The 27,891-nt window shown below is 49.5% G+C and overlaps 1 protein-coding gene across 2 annotated transcripts in view; it reads right to left on the bottom strand.

Annotated features, from left to right (window-relative positions):
* Nucleotides 1–27,891, bottom strand: part of LOC149361869 (uncharacterized) — a 109,366-nt gene that overhangs the window by 63,548 nt on the left and 17,927 nt on the right. For both annotated transcript variants that reach the window (XM_089569606.1, XM_089569607.1), the window contains exons 2-3: nt 495–604; nt 240–305 (exon numbers count right to left, since the gene is read on the bottom strand). In XM_089569606.1, coding sequence (XP_089425732.1) covers nt 240–305; nt 495–604 — 176 coding nt within the window. The remainder of the gene's footprint in view (nt 1–239; nt 306–494; nt 605–27,891) is intronic.

Genomic DNA, 27,891 nt, shown 5'->3' on the forward strand with positions numbered 1-27,891 from the left:
CTTTTTCGGGGCCACAAAATAACGACAATTTGTCCAGTGCACATGCACATGTGCCGCTTTTTGAAAAGCTTGATAACGTAACAAAAATGCCTAAAAAGAATGCCGGGTCAGAGACGAAGTAATTCCATCGTTTTGTAAAAAGCCAGCCCGATTGGTATAAATATGGGTCGAGGTGAGAGAAAAGCAACTACGTCATGCTGCCACTTAATGAGTCGGTTGCAAATAAGGTTGTGACTCACCTTAAGATCCTGGGTGTGGACAAGGGGTTCGCATACATCGATTGCATCGCATATGCTTTTCAGGAACTGAATAAAAAGAAACAACACCTCACAATATCGGGAGGATTATAAGTGGTTAAATGTGATATATGCGCCTTATTCTAAGGTCAAAATGGCAATGCACCTTTTTTTTCCTCGCCGAAACCTGAGGACTTAAATTCTCTGCAGAATGTGGTCTATCCGGCTTCTTTATTACGTGAAAGACAAAGGGCGTACCTTGACAACCAGTGGAGATGATGGGTACGGATTCATCTTGAAGAGAATATTTGCACAGGTGCTGAAAAAATGGCTGGTCCCTCGCCCAATTTCTGTCGAGACAAACAATGCTGGAAAAAAGGCTAAAGTTACCAAGAGCTCGATATAAAAACATGGTTAAGAAAACGCAAGTTATAAACAGGGCCCTTTAAGCACAATTACTTTTTTTTGCGCTGTCCTGGATTTCTTGTTAGTGAGTTTAGCCTACTTACTACCCACATAGCAGGAAAAGTATTTAGTTAAAACGCACGCGAGCTTCGGCTGAACATTGGGACTATGCACATGTCCTCAAGGTTTTAACATATAAAACACTCATTCGCCCAATCCTCGAATATGCTTCTGTTGTTTGGAGCCCCTATAAAGCTGTATGAGATAAACCAACTAGAATCTGTGCAAATGAAGGCCGTGCGCTTTGCTTGCAGGAGGTTTGATTAGGATTTTTCGCCTTCTACTTTTCCTCCTAAAATGGGTATCGCTACTCTTGCGGCACGTCATCGTCTTGAGTGCCTGAAATTCATGTACACTTTAGTCAGTTCACCTCGCTCTTCTTCGCTTAATATTTACCTGACATTTTCAAAACCTTTTTCTACAAGGAGCCACGATGTCCTAAAGATGGTGGCTTTCGCCCTTCTATGCTCGCACTAACTTCTTTAAGTAGTGTTTTTTTCCTCATAGCATTGAAGTTTGGCATTCCTTAGCAGGCAACGTACCTTCATTATCATTAGAAGAATTCTCGCAAGCCTGTTCCTAATGTTGTATGATTGCTTTCTTTACTTCTTTGTATATCCCTTTGTATTGTAGTTTCTTTGTATTTTACCCCACTCCTGCATAGCCTCACTAGAGGTTTCAGTATGCATAAATGTAACAAATAAAAAATATGAGAAGCGCCAGGAAAACAGAAACGTACTCCCTCAATCAATAAAACTGCCTTTATGAGCGAATCTCACGTTTTATTTTTCTGACTCCATGAAAATAAAGTTTAAAGAATATATTGCTGCGGGAAAGAATATGTTTACAAATATTTACAAATAGAAAAGAACAGCTGCGAGTGGCACCGAGAATACAGTCCGAACTTCGTTGTCGTCTTCTACTCTTCCCACTCGCGCCATCGCTCTTTGTCGTCGTCGTCTACCCGCTTCAGGACCCCCGGCTGCTGAAACGCCGTCTCGGCGTCAGCGCGGCGACGTATGAGCGTCGTGATAAGGTTTAAGGTGACAGACGTGGACGATGTCGGTGGTAGCGCCAGAGGACGATGGCGAGGTTTCAAGTGGAGCAATTTCATAGTTCACGTCGGTAACACGGCGCACGACACGGTAAGGGCGACGGTAGTGCGGAAGGAGCTTCTCGGAGAGACCGACGCTGCGAGAGGGCGTCCAGAGAAGGACGAGTGATCCTGGGGTATATTCGACGGCCTGGTGACGGCGGTCGTAGGCTGACTTCTGGGAAACTTGAGAGGCTTGGAGCCTACTACGTGCTATTTGGCGCGCCAGCGTGGCCTGGCAGATGGCGTCCCGAGCGTAAGCAGTGGTGGGGACTGAAGAAAGCGGCATGAGTGTGTCCAAAGGCAAGGTGGGATGCCTACCAAACAAAAGGTAGAAAGGACAATAACCTGTTCTGTCATGAAGGGAAGAGTTATATGCAAATGTCACATAAGGCAAGGCTGCGTCCCAATCTCGGTGGTCTGGCGATACGTACATGGCTAACATGTCGGTGAGCGTGCGGTTGAACCTTTCCGTAAGCCCATTGGTTTGTGGGTGGTAAGCTGTCGCGAGCTGGTGCTGCGTGTCACACGAACGAAGAATGTCGTGAACTACTCTGGATAGAAAATAACGGCCGCGGTCGGTGAGCATTTGACGAGGGGCGCAGTGGTGAAGGATGACGTCTTGCAGAAGAAAATCGGCGACATCGGTAGCGCAGCAGGACGGCAAAGCACGCGTGATGGCGTACCGAGTCGTATAATCAGTTGCGACAGCGATCCACTTGTTGCCGGAGAGGGACGTCGGAAAAGGGCCAAGAAGGTCGAGGCCAACACGGTGAAAAGGTTCCGGAGGTATGTCGATGGGTTGCAGAAGACCGGCAGGCAAAGTGGAGGGCCTTTTCCGACGTTGACACAGGTCGCAAGCGGCCACGTAACGCTTGACGGAACGATAGAGACCAGGGCAAACGAAGAGATGCCGCCCCCGAGCGTACGTGCGAGACACGCTAAGGTGACCGGCTGTCGGCAGATCGTGCAGTTCTTCAAGGACAGAAGAGCGTAGACGTTGGTGTATCACGAGGAGGAGCGGAGGGCCATCGGAGCGTACGTTGCGGCGATACAAAATGCCGTTCTGGAGCACATAAAGGTTCCGAGACGGAGATCGGTTTGCAGAACGGATGCTATCAAAGATAGGTCGTAAAGATGAGTCGTGGCGCTGTTCCTTGGCAATATCGGCAAGATCAGAGATAGCTAAGAGGCAGGGCAGGGTCTCAGCGTCCTCTAGGTCAGGTGGTTCTACAGGGTATCGGGATAAACAGTCAGCGTCCTGGTGATGGCGCCCTGACCTGTACACGACGGAGTATGAGTATTCTTGGAGGCGCAACGCCCAGCGACCAAGGTGACCGGTGGGATCTTTTAGTGAAGACAGCCAACAGAGAGCGTGGTGATTACTGACAACAGCGAATGAACGGCCGAACAGGTAGGGTCTGAATTTAGCTACTGCCCAGACAAGGGCAAGACACTCGTGCTCAGTAATGGTGTAATTTTGCTCTGCGGCTGAAAGTAGGCGGCTGGCATAAGCGATCACTCGATGTTGACCCTGTTGACGTTGGGCTAGCACGGCGCCGATTCCATATACGGAGGCGTCGGTGCGAACCTCTGTGGGAGACGACGGGTCAAAATGTGCTAAGATGGGCGGAGTGGTCAGCAAATGGACGAGGGATCAAAATGAGTTCTCTTGAGCAGTGCCCCAGGTAAAGGGGGTGTCGTTCTTAAGAAGATCAGTGAGGGGACGAGCGATGCCGGCGAAATCTTTCATAAAACGGCGAAAATACGAGCACAAGCCGGCAAAGGAGGATATAGAAGAGGAAAGGCAGGGAGGTTAACCAAAAGAATAATCGGTTTGCTACCCTGCATGGGGGGAAGGTGGTGAGGGGATAAAAAAGAAATAGAAAGGAGAGTAATAGAAAATTGAAGTCACTATAAAACGTCACTGTTCGTTAAAGTCACAGCCTATCGTGCAGGCCAGAAGTTCTCAAGAAATGGAGCAGTGCCTTTTGGCCTAGCATTTAAAACGCTGACGTAATCACCAATTTAAATTGGGACGGCCTTCAAGCTCCTCCGCAGCGTACAACGCTAAGTGGGGGACACATGATGACGTCATCGAAGGTATCGGTACATTTCCAACGCATAAACGCCTGCTTTGAAAGAAAAAAACCAACGCCACCGAAGGCAAAGCCCGCCGAACGTTGTTTGGCCGCGTCCAACGAGGCACGGCAGGGCGTGGCTGACGGCAGCGATAATTCGAAATCATACCTTCCGTGACGTCACACTAAACTTCCCCGCGCTCCTCCATTGCTTTGAGAAGTGCAAAATTTAATCGTCGATTACGTCACTATTTTAAATGGTAGTGCAAAAAAACTTGGCATGTTTTACCTACAGCCTACATAGATTTGAATCCTTGAGTATCTCGATATTCTCAAAAAGTGGCGCAGTTGCCCTTTTACGTGCACTGACATCGCGCAGCATACGGTGCCTTTTGCGCTTCGCCTCCGTCGAAACGTGTCCCCCGGGGCCGGGTTCGAACCCGGATGCACAGAATAAGTAACCAAGCGCCGTAACCACTGAGCCACCGAAGTGGGTAGTGCAACATATACTTCTGTAGGCGCTCATTGTCTAAGACAGCAGGTTCTAAATAAAACCCCTCACGATGCAGGGCAACAAAGAAAAAAAATGGTTCAATGGCTGTGGAGCTCGGCTGCTGATTCCAAAAATACAAAAACCAGCGTGACGCCGAAAATCCCCAGCTGATCTCCGTTAATTTGGAGCCCTCCACTACACCGTCTATCCTATAGCCTCAATGTCTACTCGACACGTTAAACCTGCGATATTACTACTAGTATTACCAAAAGAAGGATGTATAAATTGGTGCAGCTTCTTTTTTTTTGGAATCCGCATATTCTTGTTTGCAGCGAGGGAAATAAGCAACGAAAGGCGGGTTCTTGGCAACGGTGGATATGCACTAATAAGAAAAAAAAATTAAATACCCAATAATCAAAAGGGCAATGCGGAAATATATGCGCTCGCTGGCATGCGTTAGTGATCACGCCCAGAAAGCATAGCTGCCAGAAAGGGGTTGTTTGTAATTTTGAAGATATATGACTGAAACAAGTTGGTGGACAAATGGTGCACGCCAGATTAACCATTCTTTATCACTCTATCAAGGGCGCAAAAAATTCTGTTGACGCAAAGGTTCCCTTTGATAGCGCCCCAGGAAAAGTCTCAAACATTCAATGTAGTGCAAGTATATCTCCTTCTTCGAGCAATGCTGCACTTGCAAGAATGCTGCAGCTCAACGTCGCAACAAACATGTTGCCAATTTCTTTGTTTTGGTTTGGTTCGGTTTGGTTTGGTTTATTGGATTTTAACGTCCAAAAGCGACTCAGGCTATGAGAGACGCCGTAGTGAAGGGCTGCGGGAATTTCGACCACCTGGCATTCTTTAACGTGCACTGACATCGCACAGTACACGGGCCTCTAGAATTTCGCCTTCATCGAAATTCGTCCGCCGCGGCCTGGATTGAACCCACGTCTTTCGGGTCAGGAGCCGAGTGCCGTAACCACTGAGGCACCCCGGCGGGGCTGTTGACATTTTGTGTCCGTGCAAACACGAAGCGTTCTCAACCCATCCAAGCGTTCATTTTTTATTATACTATTTTTATCAGAAGAGAGGAGGCTGACGTCATCATAATAAGTCAATGTCGTAATTTCTTACTGTACTATATTGAGAAGCCACGATTAGCTCTGTTTTTGAAGATACTGAGCTATAGGGGTTCGGGATATATAACGTGAGTCACAAAGGTGATGTCGAATAGGTGATTTAAATAAAGTATGTTTGGTAAATTCTGCAAGTTAGGGAGAGCCTGTGCTCCCACGAGGTTCTCGTTGGGCGGCAGATGGGCGGTGGAGGGATTCTCGCACATTTTCTTACCATTTAGTAAAGGAGGGGGGACTGGCAAGTCGGTTTCGGGGCGACGGAAAGGTGTCCGTCTGTATGTAGGTACCGATACATGGCAGTTTCTTTTCTCAGTATTGCGCGGGAACGTAGAGGGCGCGTGCGGCGACAATCTTGGGGCCCCGTAATTACACTGCGTACGAGAAAGTCCCAACTGACTCAAGCTTCAAAAGAGACCTACTACTCGCGCAACGGGGTCTCCCAAATTGCTCAAGCAGGAGGGTCTTGTAGATTGAAAATCCACCGGCTTTTCGCCTTACACCTCATAAGGTGGATTATAGCGTATACATAGCCGATTTTCATCAATTACGAGTTCATTTCATTTTGCGGCTCTTGCCGTAAATTCGTCTTTGCTGCGGACAATAAGTAAAATGGGTAAAGCGAGAACATCGCATCAAACAATCTTTCGTGCTTAATTAACGCAATAAACACACGACAAAAGGAAGACGGGAGACGACACGAGTGCTGACTAACAGCTGGTTATTTTATTCTGGGAAAAGTATATAAAGGCGCAGGACTCAAGGAACAACCCTAAAAACAGAAGAACAAAGGTTAAAACTTAAAAATCATACTGCGCATGCACATCGCAGTTGAGTCATGACGTCTTTTTCAACGAAATTCGAAGACTTTCTTCCATAATAGACAGTAATCCGCTATCTCCTGGACCTCACACGATTGCCAAGAAAGCCTTACTCCTTATCTACCAAATTGATAGATGGCGAAGCAACACACTCATCAGCTTCCTTCCTGGTCATATAGGCCTCGATCAACTCCCTACTTATGCAAACAGGGTTATTAACACGACACTTGTCTTATCTACGGGGTAAGCAATCGCTGCACTCGCTGCAATGCAAAGCCAACTTGTACGACACCGCTACTTTTTCACCCATCTCTGATGTTCGAACAAATGCTCATTGCTTACCCATTTAGAAAGACAAGTCTCCTGCTTATTCACCCGTATGGAATTTGTAGGGAGATAGTGGAGGCCTTTATGATCAGGAAGGAAGCAGATGGGCGTGTTGCTTCACTATCCGTCAATTTGTACAGAAGGAGTCGGGCTTTCTTGGCAACTGTGTGAGGTCCAGAAGATAGGGAATTGCTGTCTACTATAGAATATAGTCTTTGTATTTCGTTGAAAAAGGTGCCATGACTCGACTATGCTGGGCATGCGCAGTATGGTTTTTTTGTTTTAATATTTGTTCTTCTGTTTTTTGCATTGTTCTCTGTGTCCTGCGCCTTCATACACTTTTCTTAGAATGTAACAACCAGTTGTTAGTCAGCGTCTATGTCGTCTCCAGTCTTCCTTTGTCCTGTTTATTGCGCTGCTTAAGCATGAACTCTTACCAGCTAGCCCAGTTTTATGTTCTCGTAAATAAATCTTTTCATTTTTTATTTTGTATACCGATGTGCCGGAAAAATGAAAACGCATAGCAGGGTTGACAAACACATCTGCGTTCAATTTTTTTTTGTCCTGAACCTGTTTGAACCGGTTCGAACCGGTTCGGGACGGTACAAACCGGTTCGAACCGGAACGAAATGGCCCTCTGGAGCCGAACCCGGAACTGAACCCAAAAGGCGTGAACCCGAACCCGAACCGAACCCGAAAAAATGCCGGTTCGACACCCTGTATGCAGGACTATCAGCCATACCGATTAGAATGAGTAGTGGTTGGTGAAAGCTACACCAAGCCAGAGGCGACACAGCAAAGTTTCTTCTCGTCTTGGTAGGCCTGATGGTAGCCGGAGCTTCAGATCTGGGTCCAAGGATTGTAAGCGGGAATTGCAAAATTGGCCGGAATTCCACGCGGCAAGCGTGATGTCCCGCGCAAGTGCGCGAAGCCTGCTCGCTGCATCCGATCTCGAAATGGGGATCGACACAAAATCGCCGTCGTTGTGAGCAGTTCGCGCGACCTCATCCGCGCGGTGATTACCTGCTATGCCGCTGTGCCCCGGTAGCATTGGTAGACAATGTCATGTCCTTTGTTGATGGCAGAGTGATGTAGCTGTCGAATTTCAGCGGCCAGTTGTTCATGGGCTCCACGGCGAAGAGCAGCTTGTAAGCCTTGGAGGGCAGCTTTCGAATCAGTGAAAATAGACCACCACTGAGGGCACTGCTGACTGATGTATTCAATGGCGACACGAAGAGCCGTGAGTTCTGCACCCGTCGAAGAAGTGCGGTGACCTGTCCTAACTCTAATTTCTGTAGTGCTTGCGGGTATGACGACGGAGCCAGAAGAAGAGATAGGGTTCACTGAGCCGTCGGTGTAAACGTGCACCCGGTTTGCATGGTGCTCATGTAAATATTCAAGGGTGACTTGTTGTAGTTCTGTCGGCGATAAATCTATCTTCTTCCTGATGCCAGGTATCGAAAGAAGCACACGGGGATTGTGCAGGCTCCAAAGTGGCGAGGATGGTCTAGAGGCGGGTGTAAACTGGGACGGCAGAATGGCGGGATGTGCGTCAATGATGTCTGTAAACGATGTGCGCGGCCTGGTAATAGGAAGACTGGCAAGATGGTGAGAGGGAACCCGGGAAATGTGTCGGAAATGTGCCGTCAGTGCGTCAACTGTTAAGTAGGTAGAGATTGGATGCTCCTGGGCGATAAGTACAGATGCGGCCGTAGAGGCACATTTCGGCAATCCTAGGCAAGTCCGGAGAGCTTGAGCTTGAGCGCTTTGCAGACTTCGTATGTTCGTTTTTCGAATATTTCCAAGTACAGGGATTCTGTAGCGAAGAAATCCCATGAATAAGGCGTTGTAGAGCTGCATCATCGACCGCACCGACGCTCCCCACGACTTTCCCCCAAGAAAGGCGAGAACGTGAGAAATCGCTGTGAGTCTCTTTTTCATGTATGAGATATGAGGGGTCCATGATAGATTTCGGTCGATGATAACTCCCAGAAACCGATGGCTCTTTACGTAGGGTATTGCTGTGCCGTTTATGCACACGGTATAAGGAGACATGTTCTTTCGTGTAAAGGCAACCAGCGAGCACTTTTCGGTTGAAATCTGTAGGCCTTGCTGGCGAAGGTAGGCCGCAAGAATACTTGACGCCTTTTGAAGTCTCGCTCGAACTTGTGGGCGCGTAACTCCGGATGACCAGATACAAATATCATCCGCATATATTGAGAGTTGCGCCGACTGTGGTAGTATATCGACAAGCCCGACATGTGTAAGGTTGAACAGCGTTGGGCTGAGCACTCCACCCTGCGGGACTCCACGGGAAGTGAAATGAGAAGATGTTGGGCCTTCCTCTGTCTGCACAAAGAGAGATCTGTTGGATAAATAACTACGTATCCAGCAGAATACGCGGCCACCAAGCTCGGCAGCTTCCAGAGCGTCCAAAATAGCCTGGTGGGTTACATTGTCGTATGCGCCCTTTACATCCAGGAACAATGCCGCGGTCAAGCGCTTCAAATGTTTTTGGCGCTGGACGGATGACACTAGGTCGACCACGTTGTCGATTGAAGAGCGTCCACGTGGAAACCCGGACATTATATCTGGATATATGCGGTAGCGCTCCAGGAACCACTCAATGCGTGTAAGTACCATCCTTTCCAGTACTTTGCCAACACAACTAGCCAGCGCAATTGGACGGTATGATGTCAGGTCAAGAGGTGATTTCCCTGGTTTCAGGAGCGGAACTAGACGACTGGACTTCCAATCGTCTGGATCTGTGCCCTCATTCCAGGACTTGTTATAATGCTCCAGAAGGACACGCCTAGCTTCTTGTCCAAGGTTTGCAAGTGCAGTGTATGGCACACCGTCGGGTCCCGGCGATGATGATCGTCTGCAACAAGCCAGCGCGGCGTCAAGTTCCTCCACGGAGAAGGGAAGGTCCGTCCGAGGATCCCGAGAAGCAGGAACATCGCTGCAATGCAGCGTCGCAGATGGGGCAGATGGTCCTGCTACCCTAGCGCAGAAATCCTCAGCTACCTCGACCTCGCCACGTCGTTGGAAGAGTGCAAGAGACTTGAAAGGGTGCAGCTGGTGTGGGGATGTTCGAAGGCCACGAACTACATTCCAGATGCGTGACAACGGTTTCCGTGGATCAAGCGTTTCACAGAATGACCTCCAACGTTGTGCCTGTACTGCTTGAATTCTGCGCTGAATTTTCTTTTGCATGCGCCTCGCATCTCTGAGGTCAAGGCGCGACTTTGTGCGTCGGTACATACGCTCGGCCCTACGCCGCAGTGATCGCAGGCGCTGCAATTCCATATCGAATTCCGTGTACTTTTTAATTGGGGTGAATAACCGTGTCGCGTTCTCCATGGCCTCCTTAACTTTCTCTTCAAAACTTGCGGATGAACCTTCTCTGGATGCATCTTCCATAAGTGCTTGAAACACTGTCCAATCGATGCGTCGCATGCGTGTGGCAGAGGTGCATGTGGAAAGGCCAGTAATGGTCAAATATGTAGGGATATGGTCACTGCCGCGGGTTTCAATATCCGAAAACCACCGTACATTGCTGATAAGGCATCGAGAAACGAACGCCAAGTCAAGGCAGCTGCTGTAAGTTGTCCCTCGAATATAAGTTGGGGAGCCGTCATTTAAACAATGAAGATCATGGTCAGAAGCGAAGGACACAAATTTCCGTCCCCTAATGTTCATTCTAACGCCTCCCCACATTGTGTGGCGAGCGTTAAAGTCACCCATGACGATCCAAGGGCCGGGTGCAACCGCGATCAGGTCACTCAGTCGTGCGGCGTCAAATCGACTTGATGGAGACATATACGCACCCACAAGCGTAAACGTGAGATTACGCTTCTTCACTGTTAGACAAACGTACTGGTTGTCGTTATTAGGGGGAACTGGATGAAGCACATATGTAAGTTCACGCCGAATGTAGATGATGACTTTACTGTTCCCTCGGTGCGTGGGAGATGCAAACGCCTCGTAACCTGACAGTCGCAATATCTTCGGCACATTAGGCTGACAAATGATAAGGATGGGGAAATTGTTTACGTAAACATACTGCCGAATATCTGAAATTCGGGGCTGAAGTCCGCGGGCATTCCATTGAAAAATGAAGGCTTGCCTCAGCTGCTTTTGAAATGTTAATGCTGGGGGAGCCATTGTTCCTGCTACTGTAACGCCGCTAGGACTGGTGTTAGCGCGTCTAGTACTTGCAGCGCATTCTGTGCCGCTGGCGTACGCAGGCCTGCCAGCACAGCGCGGATGGCACTCAGGATGGACTTCAGCATTGCCATAACCTGTAGTTCTTGGCCATGGCTGAGATCTTGGCCTTTCTCCGGATCAACAGTAGGCGCCGAACTTGGAGATGGCATTGACTTTCCTGACCCAGTGGATGTGGGAGGTTTCGGGAGTGACGGCCAGGTAACGGCCGATGCAGCAAGTCCGGCCTCATCAACTGTCGGGCTCCCTTGGTGTAGTACGGCAGGCGGAGGAGGAGGATAAGTTGCAGCAGTGCTAGAGGCCTCTCTGTCAAAAGTGACGGCTTTCTTAGAGGACCTTCGACGACCCGAACGACGTCGTCGCACCTTAGCAGCGGCCTCTCTGTGCGTGGAATGGTCTCGAACTATTTGTTTCAACACTGCTCGTTCATTCTTGAGGCGTGGCCAGTCTTTCGAAGAGGAATCGTGAGGGCCACGGCAGTTGGCACACTTCAGGGTAGTCGCGCGGCAAACGTCGCCGCAATGTCAATCAGAGCATCTAGAGCACACGATGTTGTTCTTGCAGACGCCACTCACGTGTCCGATCTTCATGCACTTTCTACATTGCAGTGGCTTGGGCACGAAAGGTCGAACTGGGTGGCGAAAATGCCCAACTTTCACATACGACGGTATGCAGTCGCCCTGGAATGTGAGCTTGATGGACTGAGATCTTCCAAGGCGCTGAACTGCCATTATAGAGATGCTGTTGGACGCTGGCTTGATTAAAATAGGCAAATCAGCGTCAGCGATGGAAATGTCGACGTTGTAAATGACACCTGCTGTAGTGCCGCTGTCTTGGAGGACATGGGAGCGTACGCTGATGTCGCCGAGTTTCGTAACGGCGGACAGATTTTGCAGTCTGTCCAAGCCGGCAAAGCTGCGCACATCTTTCGACGACCTTGGAAGAGGAAAGTCCTTCACAGCTTGAATTTTGACGGGATCTGGGCGTACACCAGAAGCGTCAACGAGGTGTCCGAGAATAGTGAGTTGGCGACGACCGAACTTGCATTTCGATGAGTTCCGCTGAAGTCCGGGGTTACGAAACACTGTCAGAATATTGGAGAGGCGCTCGAGGTGCGTGGCAAAAGTAGGCGAGAAAACCACAACATCGTCTAGGTAACAGAGGCAAGTGGACCATTTAAAGCCGCGAAGAAGGGAGTCCATCATTCGTTCGAGGGTAGCCGGGGCGTTACAGAGGCCGAACGGCATGACTTTAAACTGGTATAATCCATCAGGCGTCACGAAGGCGGTCTTCTCGCGGTCCTTTTCATCAACGGCAATTTGCCAGTACCCCGATCGAAGATCAATTGAAGAGAAATATTTGGCGCCGTGGAGGCAATCTAATGCATCATCGATCCTTGGGAGTGGATATACGTCTTTTTTTGTGATGCGGTTGAGGTGCCGATAATCAACGCAGAAGCGCCAGCTGCCGTCCTTCTTTTCACCAGGACGACTGGTGAAGCCCAAGGACTTCACGAGGGCTCGATGATGTCTTTTGCGAGCATCTTGTCCATCGCTTCAATATTTTTCTTGACCTCATGTCAGGACACTAGGGGTCGCAGGGTTAAGAGTTGGCCGATGCATTTTGCAGCTTTAGCTCACTCCAACACGCGCACATCTTTTTCTCGCCAAATATACTTGAGACATTGGCCGCGCATTATACTCTTATATCAGGGGAGAGTGTCAGGCTAACGGTCCTACCCTAATAAGGAGAGAAGACAATCTCTGTGCTGCCCCTCCGCCCTTCTCAATTTTATTGTTTCAACCAAATGCCTCAGCAAAAGGATACTGAAGAGAGCTCTACCCAATTATTTTTATGACTAAAAGTCAATTTTATGGTTCCTTTCTGCCATGTTGATACTCTCTTGGCAGCAACCAAATGCTCCGTCGCTGAGATAATTCGACTGGAACAATTAACATATTTTTTCCGGCTAGCCTTTTGAGACCCCTACCTATTGTCAGAGGCGAACCTCAAGTTTACTTTAGCGTTCTTTTAAATGCCGTAGAAAGTTCTGATCGCGGACATCATGTGGCCTACATAGTTACAATTATCCCTGAGTCGCAGGTGTACCTATAAGTTTTGAGGTATGGTTTTTTACCACATCGACACGCTTTATTTGCCCTAAATTATGCGGCACCGTTATCCCTGAAAAATCGAGTTAAGTATTCGCTTGCATTCATAGTGTATGAGTGGCTGGAAGGGCGTTAAGTCAAGGTATTGAGCTAGATTAGTCGTCCTTATGCCCCTTACAGTCTGCAGCATCCTTCCAGCTCTGTCTTCAGCCACTTTCACTCAGTATCTCATCTGTGAAAGGTATGCAAAAATCTGTGCAAAATGCGCGTGCCCGTGGAGCAAGCGCCAGCTAAAAAATCTCTGGAAACGAAAGCGGCGAAACACACCCAAGACATATATGTGGTAGGCCACCTGCCTTGAATGCGAAAGGCACTGGGGTTGAATTCCTGCATAACTAGATACCACAAGTTTTATACTTGTTAGAAGCAATGCTCTTAAACAGAAAGTAGGCGTTCCGACGAGTTAGGCGCCTGAGGAAGAAATTTGCACACGGGTCATGAAAACTAATGCAAGAAAGCTTGCGATGGCACTTGGTTTCGCTTAATTCGATGCTTTTACTCGACTGCTTTTACTCTAAGCGGAGGCTGCCGGTAGTGACACAATTTTTTTCGATGTTGAAGGTCGCCGGAGGTGAGTGCGAGTGGCTGACCGGAACTTCTAAAGGGTGGAGTTTCTTGGAGGTGGACCGAGGATGGTGGATGATGGGTGGCCAGCACTCTACCTAGGGCTGAGGTAGAGGGGTGACTGGTGCTTCTCGAGAGCAGCTGACTTGCCTGCTGCGCCGTTCAATTCGATGTCACAGTTGGTGTTTGTTACTGCTGCTGCGTGGGATTCTCAGTAATAGTAATAGTTAAAATTGCAACCCTATATTTTGGTTCACTACCTTGCAAGTTATATGGATTCACATGCTTGCTCCCGTCACTCGCGATTGGTATTATTATGCAGTTAGTATAGCTGTGATACCTATGCGTATGCGAATATCGAAAATTTCGAATTGCAATGAACTAATCAAAATGCCTATTTCAGAATGGTTACTCTTTCTCTGTCATAATGGCAGCTTTAGTTACACATACGTAGAGACTTTGCACATGTAAACGTGAGAACTCCAGATGGGATGCGCGTATGTCGTCTAGAGCGGTTTTCAATACATCTGCGCGACGTACGCTGCAAATGGCACTGCGGAAGTATTGAGCTCACGTGGAATTGCTCGCGTATGCTACTCCGCGCCATCTGTCTCCAAGTATGGACAATGGCACAGCCAAAATCAATCAACATACTTTATTTTCACAGAGAAGAGATACATTGAGAGAAAAGGGGACACGGAAAAAAGCTGCACAGCAGCAGCTTGACAGCGCTCCACCACCAAGGCATCAGTGACAAGGTGTTCGTTACAACTGGTCCTTTGATAACTGTTATGTACAGTACGCAAAATCAATATTACAGACTGGTTCACGGTGAAAACAAAAGATGGCACGGAAAAACTGTGTTGCAATTTTTCCAGACACGATGCTTACAGAAATATTTTGGAAATGTCGCTTTTGCTTAGTTCAATTACGGCTACTTGTGGCTTCATGAAGTTGTTAAGTGTGCTTGGGAGGGTGTGAGCAATTCGTTGACGGGCCATAGTGTGTGGGAAAGGAATTTTTCATGGTGGCTGATGGCGATGAGATTAAGCGTAGTCCTTTTTGTGCAGATTACAGAGAGTGAGAAATGAATCTAGCTTCCCTTCTGCCGTTCTAAAGTAACTTATGAGTTTGCACTTGTATATATTGTCACCTGGTGTTGTCAGGTGGGGCATGAAAGGGACGACGTTGAAGTGTAGCGCGCTGGCTAGCTCTCGTTTTCTGCCTGCCAGTGACCTGCCAGTGACCATCGTCCGTGACATATTTCGGTGGAGGTGCTGGCTAAACATCCCTCCATATGTCTCTTACTTCTCCGGATATCCTGCGCTCTTGTCCTTCGATTCTCGACACCCCTGTGCACCCTGCTAGCCGGAGAAATCAAGGCCTAACTCCCGAGCACGGGCCTTTTGAGTTTGCCAGGGCACCACCCATTGACCTGTCATGCAAGCTGTGGCCTACTGCACCTTACAGAGTCCGCGACTGCCCAAACTTTTCGACAGCAGTCAGCTCAAAGACGTCGAAGACTGTCTGGTCGAGTTTGAACGCGTCGCCTCGTCCAACCAGTGGGACGCCCCTGCCAAGCTTCAAAACGTCTTTTTAGCCTGGAGGATGGCGTACGTACCTGGTACGAGAACCGAGAAGGCGCCTAAACATTATGCCGCGAGTTCCACCGAAGCCTGCTGGAGACCTACATTAGCACGGATCGTCGAGAACGGGCGGAACGGGCTTTGCAATCTGGCATTCAGATGCGGAACCAGACTGTAACTATGTACGGGGAGGACATGACCTGGCTCTTCCGGCGAGGTGACCCACCATTCCCTAAGAGAAAAAGGTACGCCAACCCATGCGCGGCGTCAAAGAGCAACTGTTCGCTGACCTCGTGCGCAGTCTACCAGGGACTGTTGCAGAGTTCCTTACGGAAGCGATCACGATGAAGAAGATGCTCCTGCGGTGGTCTGCCACCTACGACAGGCCGGTGCTCGCCGCTTTGGATACAGATCCATTTCCCACCTTCGGGGCTAACCCTGATCGCCGCCATCTGATTCGCGCCGTTGTGAGCGAAGAGCTCCAGACGCTTTTGGGGCGCTCCCTAGCCAACGGTCGGCTCTCTCACTAGCCTCGTCGGCGATGCTGCGGAAAACAAGACCGAACTGCCTTGTCAAATGTGAAGAGGTACTGAATGCCGGTTATATTATTTGTTGCGGCATAAGAGCTTCATCGGCCACGTCTGTTACAGTACAAAATTTAGATTGAAGCAGAAGGTTTTAGATTGAAGCAGAAGGTACATTTCAAAAACGTAATTCACAAGGTTATTTTACACAACAAACTCTACACTGATGAGCTTTTTCTGGGATGTTATTCACGCCCAATTTAAGAAGTTGCTTTAAACACAAAATGAGTTGCTCGAAGCAAGGGGCCTTGCAGCCGCACGTACAGTCTTTGCCAAAAGTAGCCAGGCCGCATGGTTTGCTTCTCATTCGTATTGTAGCGCCCTGACAGCGTCCCTGAAGATCAAAAAAGTTCTTTAAAGGTGAGAACAGGGGTTCTCCTTACCATACAGAGACTTAGGACTTGAGGGCTGGCATAACAGCATTAATATACGGCTGAGAAGCAAACCGTGCAGCCTGGTTAGTTTTGCAAAGACTGTACCTTTTGCTGCCGCTCTTGCAGGTGCTTGCAGCGCCCTTTCACACGAAGGTTTCTTAGCACCTTCGTTCTGAAGGTCATGACTGCGGACGGGCAGGCGCTTAGAAGGAACGGCCGTCTTCTTGAAAGGCCTTTTGGATGGAGTCCACGTGTCTATTAACACAAGGTATATCAGTAGCATACTCCTTGTCCGAGAAATAGAAATACGCGAATTCTTTAATTGCGGTTAAAGAATGTAGTGCGAAAAGACAAGGACAATCGAAGAAGTGGACAGGACTGACGCTGACTACCAACACATTTATTCCCAGAATTGGGCAACATTTATAATGCCACCCAAGACCCACGTGACCAGATAAAGCAGCAGGCGCGATAAAACTGTGGTAAAAGTGGAAGCAAAGCAGAGTCAAAGCAGTTTCGCGGTATTGTTTTTGTTTTGGCTTTTCCTCTTCGTGTCTGCCAATTGGCTCACGCTGAGTGGACAGTAAAAGTCGATAATTCATTCTTTAATTCCTGGTTTCTTTTGATTCCTCCTGGTAATTTAGTCATTTAGTTTTTTTTTGGTTGGTACGGCCCCACCGCGGTGGCTGAGTGGTTACGGCACTCGGCCACTGACCCAAAAGACGCGGTTTCGATCCTGGCCGCGGCGGCTGAATTTTGATGAAGGCGAAATTCTAGAGGCCCGTGTACTGTGCGATGTCAGTGCACGTTAAAGATCCACAGGTGGTCGAAATTTCCGGAGCGCTTCACTACAGCATCCCTCACAGCCTGAGTTGCTTTGGGACGTTAAACCCCAATAAACCAAACTTTTTTTGGTACGGAGGTGACGTTGCGTCGCCTCGATGTCCTGTTTCTTCGATGTTCTGTGGACGATGTGTATCTGTGTTAGATAGTTTTCCCACACTTGCTGCTTTATCTGGTCACGTGGGTCTTAGACGGCATTATAAAAGCTACTCAATTCTCTAAATAAATGTGTTGGTAGTCAGCGCCAGTCCTGTCCACTTCTTCGTTTGTCCTTGTCTTTTTGCGCTGCATTCTTTAACCTTGATTACTGACCAACAAGCCCAAATAGCCACTTTAGTTCTTTAATTGCGCCAGAAGACCACACATTTTTGCTCGCCTAACATGCCAGGATCGCTCTGAATGCAACAGCGCCAAATGTCTTTGCCATCGGTCATCAATTTTTTTTCGGACATGCCTAAGTATTATAAAATTAACCGTGAAGTCTAAGACAGCACTAAGGCCGCCAAAAAAAACAACGCTGCTCCGTTTTCAATACTAGAGTTCAGTAGACTAACCTTGTTGTTAAGTATGCACCGTGTTCGCTCAGTATTCGTCTTTGCTGAGGTGCTTTCAGAACGTGCCAAAAATAAACACAAGAGTACGCTCAAGGAGATCTTAAAACGTATACTTCAAACGATACGTTGCAGCTAGCGCGCTAGCGATGTTTGCAGTACAAAGCCGATCACACATGTATAGAACGCTCGAGATGTGTTTTGTGGCGGAAATAAAAGTGAAATTCTGAAGAAGTCGCTATGATACTTGAACTCACGGTGAGGAGAATGCACTTAGTCACTATCTTCGCCATGGTTTACAGCTCTTAGCGAAGTAGCTTTAATAAAATTTGAGTGTATGTTCTCCCTAGCAACACGCTCGAGCGCTGTGTACAAGTATGGTCGGCTCTGCACGTCGTTCCTGAAGTACGGTTTCCGTTCGAAAGGCCGAAAAAGCACGCTTAGCTATTGTGATCCAGAATAGGTCACCCGGCCCGAAATGTTCACTGTATACTGTCATTGGTTCAGTAACGCATTTACCAATTCGAAGCATCGTCGCCCATGTCTTCCTCCTACGGCGGTCCGAAGGAGACGCGTGACGGCTTATCTTGCCCCTCATAGAACGATTGGTGCACTGAGGTACCGAGAACATCCTGTTGCTGTTCTATGCCATTTCGCTCATTTCTAGACACTATTATAGGTGCTAGACCAAGGAAACAAGAAGCATAAAACGCGTTAAGAGCACAAAGTCCGCGAGCGCCGCGAGCTCTGAGTTCCCGCAGTCAACACAAAGCGTTGATCACCGGCTCGAAGTTTCGAGCGATCGCCGTGTGGCGGCGACATCATCTGTGAATGTTGCGAATAACCACAGAGCAGGGCCTTATTGGCCGGGGCCTGCGCACTGACCTCCCTCTATTCCCTTATCCCACTAACCGAAGGGTCACCCTATTAAAAAAAATTAGCTGTGGCTTAGCTGTGGTTAAGCCTGAGTGATTGCGAGAGCAATAGCTACCTGGCTGCGCTAGGCTCTGCTGGTGGTTTGGCATATAGACGATTCTTCGGCATTCAAAGAGTCCATGAAACTACTCTCGCTTACTGAACTTGTAGAACGCCGCCGGGCTCGCCATTCTGCGGCATAGGCGCGTTGCTGACCCAACTGCTCTTGCCTTTCTTCATCTGTCTCCTCGGCACGGCGCCTTTCGCTGCAGCGACGCCTTGTACAACTCCACACACATGGCTAAGGGGAGCGCGCCTGCGGCGCCCCGTTTATCCTCTCCTAGCGAGCGCCATCACGCGGCGGGCCGAGGAGGCCGTCACGTGGTAGCCGCAGCGCTGAGCGAAGGAACGACTACGGCCGAAGAGACGAGTTGGGGCCCCTGCTCTCATCTGGTCGTGACGTCACGCTGTCACGTGGTCGTGCGCCGCAGCTGCGCCGGAGCGAAGGAACGACCTCCACCGACGGCAGAAAAGTGCTAGCAGTATGGCTTTCGCAATAAAAGTCTATTACAGGGAGCTCAGCCACGGCAGCCATAACACCTGATTCCCATAACACATGCAGCTTGAGCACTTCTTAATTCCTCATGCAGCTGTCACGTACGAACGAAGAAACCATTGCGCGGTGCCTAGCACTGCGGCACTATACAGCAACATTACGTATCACGGATGCGTGGCGCCATCGCTGCTCAGCGTTCGAAACTAGCAGATGAGCCCTTTGTAGCGAAAATATCTATACTCCGCGACAACGTCTGGAAAGGAAGCGGCCTCTACAGTACCGAAAAATGCCCTCTTTTTCTTCGCAGCGGAATAGCTTCCGCTTTCAGTCGTAATATTAAGGCGGAAGCCTTTTATCCCTCATCGTTGTCGACAGAAGGTTGTCAGCAGAGGTGCCACACTTTTCGGTTGGTCGAAATGGTTATTACGTCAGAGTGCGGGGATTCGAACTAATGAGCTCACCCACGGATGCCTGGGGACCCCTATTGGAGCACATTGCAACAAATAAAATAGTTGTCGTTCGCTCTGACAGTGGACGTAAGGTGTCGTTGGATGACCACATTACATACCTCATTACTGCGAACCAGGGATGTTACATATAAAGTCTTCTGGAGTGGAAGTGACGTCCAAAAAGTGAGGCCAACGTGCCGCCCCAGTCAAGCGCGCGGCCTGTTTACGGATATTTCTTTACTGCATAGCCATATTCTGCGTTATGGCCATGCAGTGACAGAGAAGCTGATGACAGAGAGGCCTCGACAGAGAAGCTGATGAACATGGGGGTGTACGGCACCTATGAGAGCACAGCGAAACCATGCTCAGATTTCAACTGGAAAGAGTTAGAAGAACAGCCGCTGGCCGCGCACTACTGGTAAAGCTAGGATAGCCGGCAGAAGACGAGGGCGAAGACAAGACAGACATTGACAGCCAAATTAGGAGCACTTTATTGGTTAAACCAGTGCCCAGAAACATGGACCAGAAGAACCACGAAGGAAGACGGGCGGCGAGATCATTGGAATTGGACGTGTTCCTAAAGAAGAAACAGATTATTTTGTATGTTGACGCGTCCAAGTACAGAACGAACGAAAATGCTAGGACGGTAGCAGTAGTGAACGCCAAAGGGAAGATAATTACTGTTGCATCAGAGCGCACAAGGACTACACAAGCAGCGGAAGAGATCGCCATAGCCATAGCCCTGACGGATTCTCAGACTGCAGCGAGGGCACGCAGAGATGGAAGGATCGGCCGAAAAGCCGCGCGGATCCTCTTCGAACAAAAACAACGCAAACATGGATCAAACAACACAAACATTCAACACACCATCATTTGGGTCCCTGACACTGGGGTTGAGAAAAATCTCATGGTAGACACCGTTGTCCGAGGGTTCACGAACCGGAGGGCGGGTTTGCCGGTCGAACCCTTCAGCACGCCAGAATCTTACGGAGAGGCAACGAAGGCGTTGTTGGGAGCGCACAGGAAGTACTCGATTCTGGCGGATATCCTCAACAGAGAGCAGGCCACCACGCTCAGACGATTACAAATAGACACCTACCGAAAAAGAGCCATGTATCATAAAATGTGGCCGGACAGATACGCGAAAGAGTGCGTGTGGTGTGGGGGCTGCGCCACAACGTAGCACGCCACCTGGCGCTGTGAAAAAAGGCCTTTATTACCAAAGATAAATAGCCCTATAGCTTTCCTATGTAGCCGTATGGCTGCGCTCAGGTGGATGTCAATGCGTAATTACTCCCTTATTATAAATAGCCCTAGTCTAGAGCAGTGGGAGGCCCTCCTGACTGACTCCGACCCGAGCACACGGCTTATGCAGGTGACGAGGGCCAAGGCAGCGTTGGAGGCAAACGGGCTCCTGGAAGAGGGAAGACCGACCACTGAAGCTCCACATGTATCTATCCCCCACACCCTTTTCCCTAAAACTTACTTTTGCAACAATTAATGTTTTTACTACTACTTTACTGCATGGCGACACCGCTTGGATTAGCGTTGGTGTATGGTGTCATGAATGGTCCCTGAGCATACTAGTAGCATTTTGACAGATCATGGTCGGTTCGTGCGTCGCATTCGGCTGTGTTAACCGTGTGAAAACACCGGGGATAACGTTTCACAAGTAAGCCGAACCTTTTCTTTGTTTGCTTTTGAGTGGAGCCTGTACGTACCTTTGCGGGTTATATACCCTTGTTCTAGTGTTTGTGGACCCTCAATCTCGCCTGCTCATGCTAAGCGAGCGCTTGCACCTTCGCTGCGCTCGTAGTATACTTATTTTCTTTACGTGTTTACGTCTATGTAGGCTTCTACGGTCACGCATTGCCGGTGTTGCCTTGATCTTATGCTCGCTGCCTTGTGAAGAACTTGATATTTTAGTGTCGGTCCCGTCGTACTAGCACTGCGCCTGGGTTCGTTTTTAACATAAGTTGCTTTCTCGGCCGGCGCGACGTCCGCTGGAGGTCGCTGGTACGATGTTTGCTTACGCAGTTTAGAGGCCGCGCTGTTCATATTCATATACGCTACATTTGATTAGCACCCGCTGTTCACTGGCAGCGAAAAATCGAAAAATGCCTGTGGATCTGATACATGTAAATTCGAACAACGCCGTCAATGCTGTTTAATGCTCGTGTCATATCTCCATCCTCTACAAATGCAAACCCTCTTTGCAACGTTTCCCCTATTACAGGTTTCCTAAAGGCGCTACTGTACGCTATTCATGGGAGCGGGCTGTTCGTCGAGAGGGTTGGAGGCCGAAAGACGCACACCGCCTTTGCTCAGTCCATTTTGATAGCAGCTCTTTTGACAGAAACTGGGCAGACAACAAGGCTGCGAGAGGGCAGCATACCTACCGTCTTCTCAACGTATCCAGCACATTTACAACAATCGGTGAGTGACTTAGTAATTTTAAGGGCTCATATTGATGGTAATGCTACTAAATAATAAGAAAGAATCAAATGACCTGTTGACAACTTTTTTCGAGGAAACTTTATAGTCAATGGAGGGAGACTTATTTTTTTTATTCATATTGCAGCGAAGAAGCACACACACACAGGGAAGGAACACGCAAAAAAACACGGAGGAACGCTGCACTCGTAACTGGTTTACTGCGAAAAGATTTCGAGCTTAAAATGGCTCACGCATCTGCTCACTACAGAAAGAAAACCATAACAAACACGTGCCAAGAAATAACATCTTATCATATTGCCACAAAAAGGTTGAATTCCGAAGCGTACAAAAAAAAAAAAACGGATGCATCACTAATGCAGCAATCTGCTTTTTCCTTTATGTGAAAGGCCTCCAGGAGTTCACGTGCCGTTTTATATTTGCTTCGGCCTAGGAGACTTATTTCGTTTATGGTTTGTCATGTGCGGCTAAAAAGAAAGCGAAATCCTCCCAAGACTCGCATGATGCCATCAGTGCCTCATGCCAGTGATGAAGAAGGAGAGGAAGTGGATCCTGCACCTGTGTCAGCAACAAAAGACTGGTACCGGCAGAAAGCTAGAGATTCTGAAGACCAGGTCGAGCAGTTAAAAAAAAAGTGAAGACACTCCAACAGTGTAAGCGAAGATTGGCAAAGCGATATAATGACACACAAGAAGCACTTACAGAACTTAAAGAGAAAAAATTGTTTTCAGAAAAAGGACAGGAATTCTTTGAAGCATCATTTTCACTTGACATCCAACAGCTTCTTTCAAGAACGACAGACAACGGGAGCCAAAAATATCCGCCTGAGTTGCGCACCTTTGTATTAACTTTGCACTTTTATTCACCTGCCGCATACGAATATGTGCGCAGAAAGTTCACTAATGCTTTGCCCGCACAGCCAACACTGCGCGATTGGTACATGTCTGTCAACGGTGAGCCTGGCTTCACAACAGAAGCATTTGATTTTCGAAAAAATGTGGATCAAGATCGAGATGAGCCTCTGTTTGCAGCACTCATGGTGAATGAAATGTCTATCAAAAAGCATGTACAGCTCGTTGGCAACAAAGTTGTCAGATACGTTGACTTTGGCACAGAGATGGCTGATGACAGCCTGCCAGGGGCAACAAATGCATGCGTTTTCATGATTGTTGCTCTAAACATGAGACTTAAGGTGCGCGTTGGGTACTTCTTTGTAGACTATCTCTCAGGGCAAGAGAGAGGAGACCTGACAAGACAGTGCCTCTGCAAGCTGGCATCAGCAGGAGTTGGTGTTGTGTCACTAACTTTTGATGGAGTGCCATAAAACATCACGATGGCGAAATCTCTTGGCACTGACCTCAACCTCCGGTCGGGCAACATCAAGACTTCCTTCAACCATCCATCAGATTCTTCAAAAGAAATATACATAATCCTTGATGCTTGCCACATGGTGAAATTAGTTAGGAACTGTTTAGGGTGAGCTGGCGAGCTCATCGATTCTAAAGGCTGTCACGTTAAGTAGTCATTTATCTAGGCACTCGAAGCATTGCAGCCAACAGAAGGACTACATCTCGTGAACAAGTTAACAAAGGTGCATCTGGAATGGCAGAAACAAAAGATGAAAGTTAAACTTGCGGTACAAACTTTGAGCTCTTCTGTCGCTGATGCACTGGACTTTTGTGAATTAACCTTGAAGTTACCTCAATTTAAAGGTGCACATGCCACAGCAAGGTTCATTCAACTTTTTGACTGGCTGTTTGACCTTTTGAATTCGAGGAACCCGCTCGCACGGTCATATTGATACAGCTCAGAAGTGGACGAAGAAGAAGTGCTTCGCCATCTCGCTTGTGACGAGGAAGAAGAAGTGGTTCGTCTTCTTGCTGGTGACCGCTCGGCAGACTGGAGCAGTTCTTGTGTCTCTGTGTGCTGTGTAATATTCGTGACAAATCTGGTGGAGGTGCGGGGTACGCTTCCAGACCCGCGTAGGCTACCGACCAATACGGATCTCACCCCAGTTCACCAGCGCCGCGGCCGCCGCCTCCGTGGAGCGTCCCCTGAATTTGGACTCCTTCCAGCTGCAACCTGGGCGACGCAACCCCGGCCTTCGGAGGCACCAGCTGCCATGGCAACTGAGACCACGCTCCCGGCGCACATCCTCTGTCATCAACCACGAACACCCCCGTCGTTTCATGGCGACGTGTTCGAGGACGCCGAGGATTGGCTCGAGATATTCGAACGGGTTGCCCGTTACAACGGCTGGAGTGACAACCGTAAGCTCCACAATGTCTATTTTGCACTTGAAGAGTCGGCTCGGACATGGTTCGAAAATCATGAAGCTTCGTTTACGTCCTGGGAAGCTTTCTGCCGCAATCTTAAAGCCACTTTTCCGAATGCAGACCGTCGAGAGCGAGCAGAAGCTGCGTTACACTCGCGCAACCAGCGCCACAACGAGAGTGTACGCATGTACTACGAGGACATGACTCGCCTTTTTAAGCGCGCGGATCCCAACATGACAGAAGACAAGAAGCTTCGCCACCTCATGCGGGGTGTCAAGCAAGAGCTCTTCGCAGGACTCGTGCGCAGCCCACCAAGCACTGTGGCAGAGTTCCTCACCGAGGCGGCAACTATGGAGAAGACGCTGGAACAGCGAGCCCGCCAGTACAATCGCGACGTCAACACCTTCGGGCCTGATCCCATCTCCATGCCTCCCGGTATCGACGCGGCCTTTCTACGCGAGCTGGTCCGATCCGTCGTCAGAGAGGAACTGCAGGCCTTCCGTACGCCGTCCGAGACGCCATCTTTCACGCCACTGAGCGAAGTCATCCGGGACGAGGTGCGCCTGGCAGCACAACAGCACCAAATTTCCGAGGTTCCTCGCCAGCCTGATGCAAGGCCCACGTATGCGTCCGTCCTGCGCCAGGCCCCTGGGTACGACGTCACTGCCGCGACTCCAGCAGTGCTCTCGTCGAGCTCCCCTCGTGGTGACGCTCCGCCAGCCTATCAGCGACCGCGAAAGAGTGAAGTGTGGCGTGCCCCGGATCGTCGGCCCCTCTGCTATCACTGTGGCGAGGCGGGTCACCTCTACAGGGCGTGCCCATACCGCCGCGTGGGCCTGCGTGGTTTCGCGCCGGACGACCCGTGCCCTCAGAACGGGGAACGACCGCAGGAGATAGCATTCCATCTGTCGTCGCGCCAGAACCACATCACGTCAGGCCACCAGGAGGCTCGATCACCGTCGCCGCGACGCTACCGTTCTCCAAGCCCCCGTCAAGCCGCAGGCTACTCCGGACGCCGTTATCCCAGTCCACGCCGGGAAAACTGATTCCAGCGGCCTCTGGAGGCAAGGCCGCTGATGCCGGGACTTGTGAAGATCCTCCTGCGCCACTACCACGCGACGATGTTTCTCCGGGAGCGAGTAGCGACAGCATCCGACGCGCTACCTCCGATTTGTGCGTCAAAATTGACGGAATCGACGTGACCGCTTTGCTGGATACTGGTGCCGACTATTCTGTCATGTGCCTGGCCCTTGCCGTACAACTGAAGAAAGTATTGACGGGGTGGTCGGGGCCTAGCATTCGCACTGCTGGGGGTCACCTGATTATCCCTGCCGGCAGGTGCACAGCTCGTGTCGATATCCGTGGTTTTGTGTACGTCGGCGAGTTTGTAGTCCTCCGTGAGTGTTCGAGGGACTTGATCCTCGGTCTTGACTTTCTCCACACGAACTGTGCTGTCATTGACCTCCACGAATCACGGGTCACGTTCTCGACGAAACGGGCCGTGGCACGCACTGACACAGACGATTCACGCTTCACTGCTCTGCGACTTGTTGACGACGACGTAATGGTGCCACCCCGGTCCAGTGTGCTAGTTCTCGTGAGGAATGATTTATTCCACGACTACGAAGGTGTCGCTGATAGTCACGTACCCCTGCTGCTCGAGAAAGGAGTAGCCATCGCTCGCGGGCTCGTCCAACTACAAGACGGTTGTGCTAGTGTGCTCCTTACAAATTTTTCCAACGAGTTGCAGCACCTCGCCAAGGGCACGGCTGTCGCCTTCCTGCATGACTTCGCTGTGGTGCCTCAAGTGTGCGCCCTGGAGACAAGCCCTGAAGACCAGGCCCCACCATGCCCTGTCCTTCCGTCCGTCAGAATCAATCCCGATTTGGCGCCTGAGCAGAAGGCTCTTCTCTCGGCGCTTCTAACCGACTTCGCGGGTTGTTTTGCCACAAGCTCCAGGGTCGGTCGTACGCCTGTCGCAAAGCATCGCATCATCACCGACGAGACTACACCACCCGTATGCCAGCGCCCATACCGCGTTTCTTCGACGGAACGCGAAGCCATTAAAAGGCAAGTGGACGAAATGCTCGCCGACGATGTCATTCAACCGTCGACAAGTCCATGGGCGTCACCGGTAGTCCTCGTGAAAAAGAAAGACAACACCCTGAGATTTTGTGTCGATTACCGCAAACTGAACAACGTGACGAAAAAGGACGTTTACCCGCTCCCCAGGATTGATGATGCACTCGACAGACTACGTGATGCCAGGTTCTTTTCCTCCTTGGATCTCAAAAGCGGCTACTGGCAGATAGAGGTGGACGAGCGAGACCGCGAGAAAACTGCTTTCGTGACGCCTGATGGTCTATACGAATTTAAGGTGCTCCCGTTTGGACTATGCTCAGCGCCGGCCACTTTCCAACGCATGATGGACACTGTCTTGTCTGGGCTCAAGTGGCATACGTGCCTCGTATACCTGGACGATGTCGTCATTTTCTCGCCCACCTTCGAGCAACACTTGGAGCGGCTGCGCACAGTGCTCCGGGCGCTCCAATGTGCGCAACTTACGATCAAGCCCGAGAAATGCTATTTCGGTTTTGAGGAGCTTCGTTTCCTCGGCCATGTTGTCAGCGCGCGCGGTGTTCTCCCAGATCCCGACAAGACCGCTGCTGTCTCCAGTTTCCCGCGTCCCACTGACAAAAAGACCCTTCGACGTTTTTTGGGACTGTGCTCTTACTATCGACGATTCGTCCAAGATTTTTCCAAAATAGCTGAACCCTTAACAGCGCTGACCAGAGACGACACACCCTTCTTGTGGGGAAGCGACCAAGAGGATGCTTTCGTGGAGCTCAGATTTGTCACGAATATTACACAGCACACAGAGACACAAGAACTGCTCCAGTCTGCCGAGCGGTCACCAGCAAGAAGACGAACCACTTCTTCTTCCTCGTCACAAGCGAGATGGCGAAGCACTTCTTCGTCCACTTCTGAGCTGTATCAATATAAGGCTGCACTGCAGAAAATGTAGCTTCATGGAAGGCATTCCTGCAGAAGGAAGAAGACTACATCATGCAATTAAGTGATTCAAGGGAGCGTTTGATAATTGAGGGGACGAAGAAAACTGGATTTGTCGGCTTGCTCGTGTGCATAAAGAGCACTGAAGCATTGTTTAATGAACTGATAGCAACGAAGAAGATGACATAGTTGTTAACACACAAGATGTCGCAAGACCACTTAGAAGACTTCTTTGGCTCGATAAGGGGAAGAGGTGGGTACTGCAATAATCCACCTGCCTGCCAGTTTAAAGCAGCTTACAAGAGCCTCCTAATTCAGACGGAGGTTCGCCCTTCTGATGTAGGGAACTGTGCTGCTGATGTTGTGCGTCAGGTTGTGTGCGTCAAAGTGCATCAAGTTGTGTGAATGTAGAAGAATCAACTGCCGTCACACAGCGGAGGTGTACTATACTGGACTCAGTTGACGAGGAACACGACTACGCAGACCGTGTGGATATTCCAAAAAGCTTGTCACCGTTTGTTCGGTTAGTAGTACCTTACGTTGCAGGATTTGTGGTGCGGAAGTTTGCTGCGAGCACATCTTCCGAAGAGTGCCTTGCTGCCCTTCAGCCCAGTAGGCTTCCAGCGCTCACCCAAGCAAAGAGCCGTGGTGGGCTTGTGGTGCTTCAAATCTGTGAGGCT

This window comes from Amblyomma mixtum, chromosome 2, assembly GCF_055824585.1.
Source record: "Amblyomma mixtum isolate Tamu chromosome 2, ASM5582458v1, whole genome shotgun sequence".
Classification (NCBI taxonomy): Eukaryota; Metazoa; Arthropoda; class Arachnida; order Ixodida; family Ixodidae; genus Amblyomma; species Amblyomma mixtum.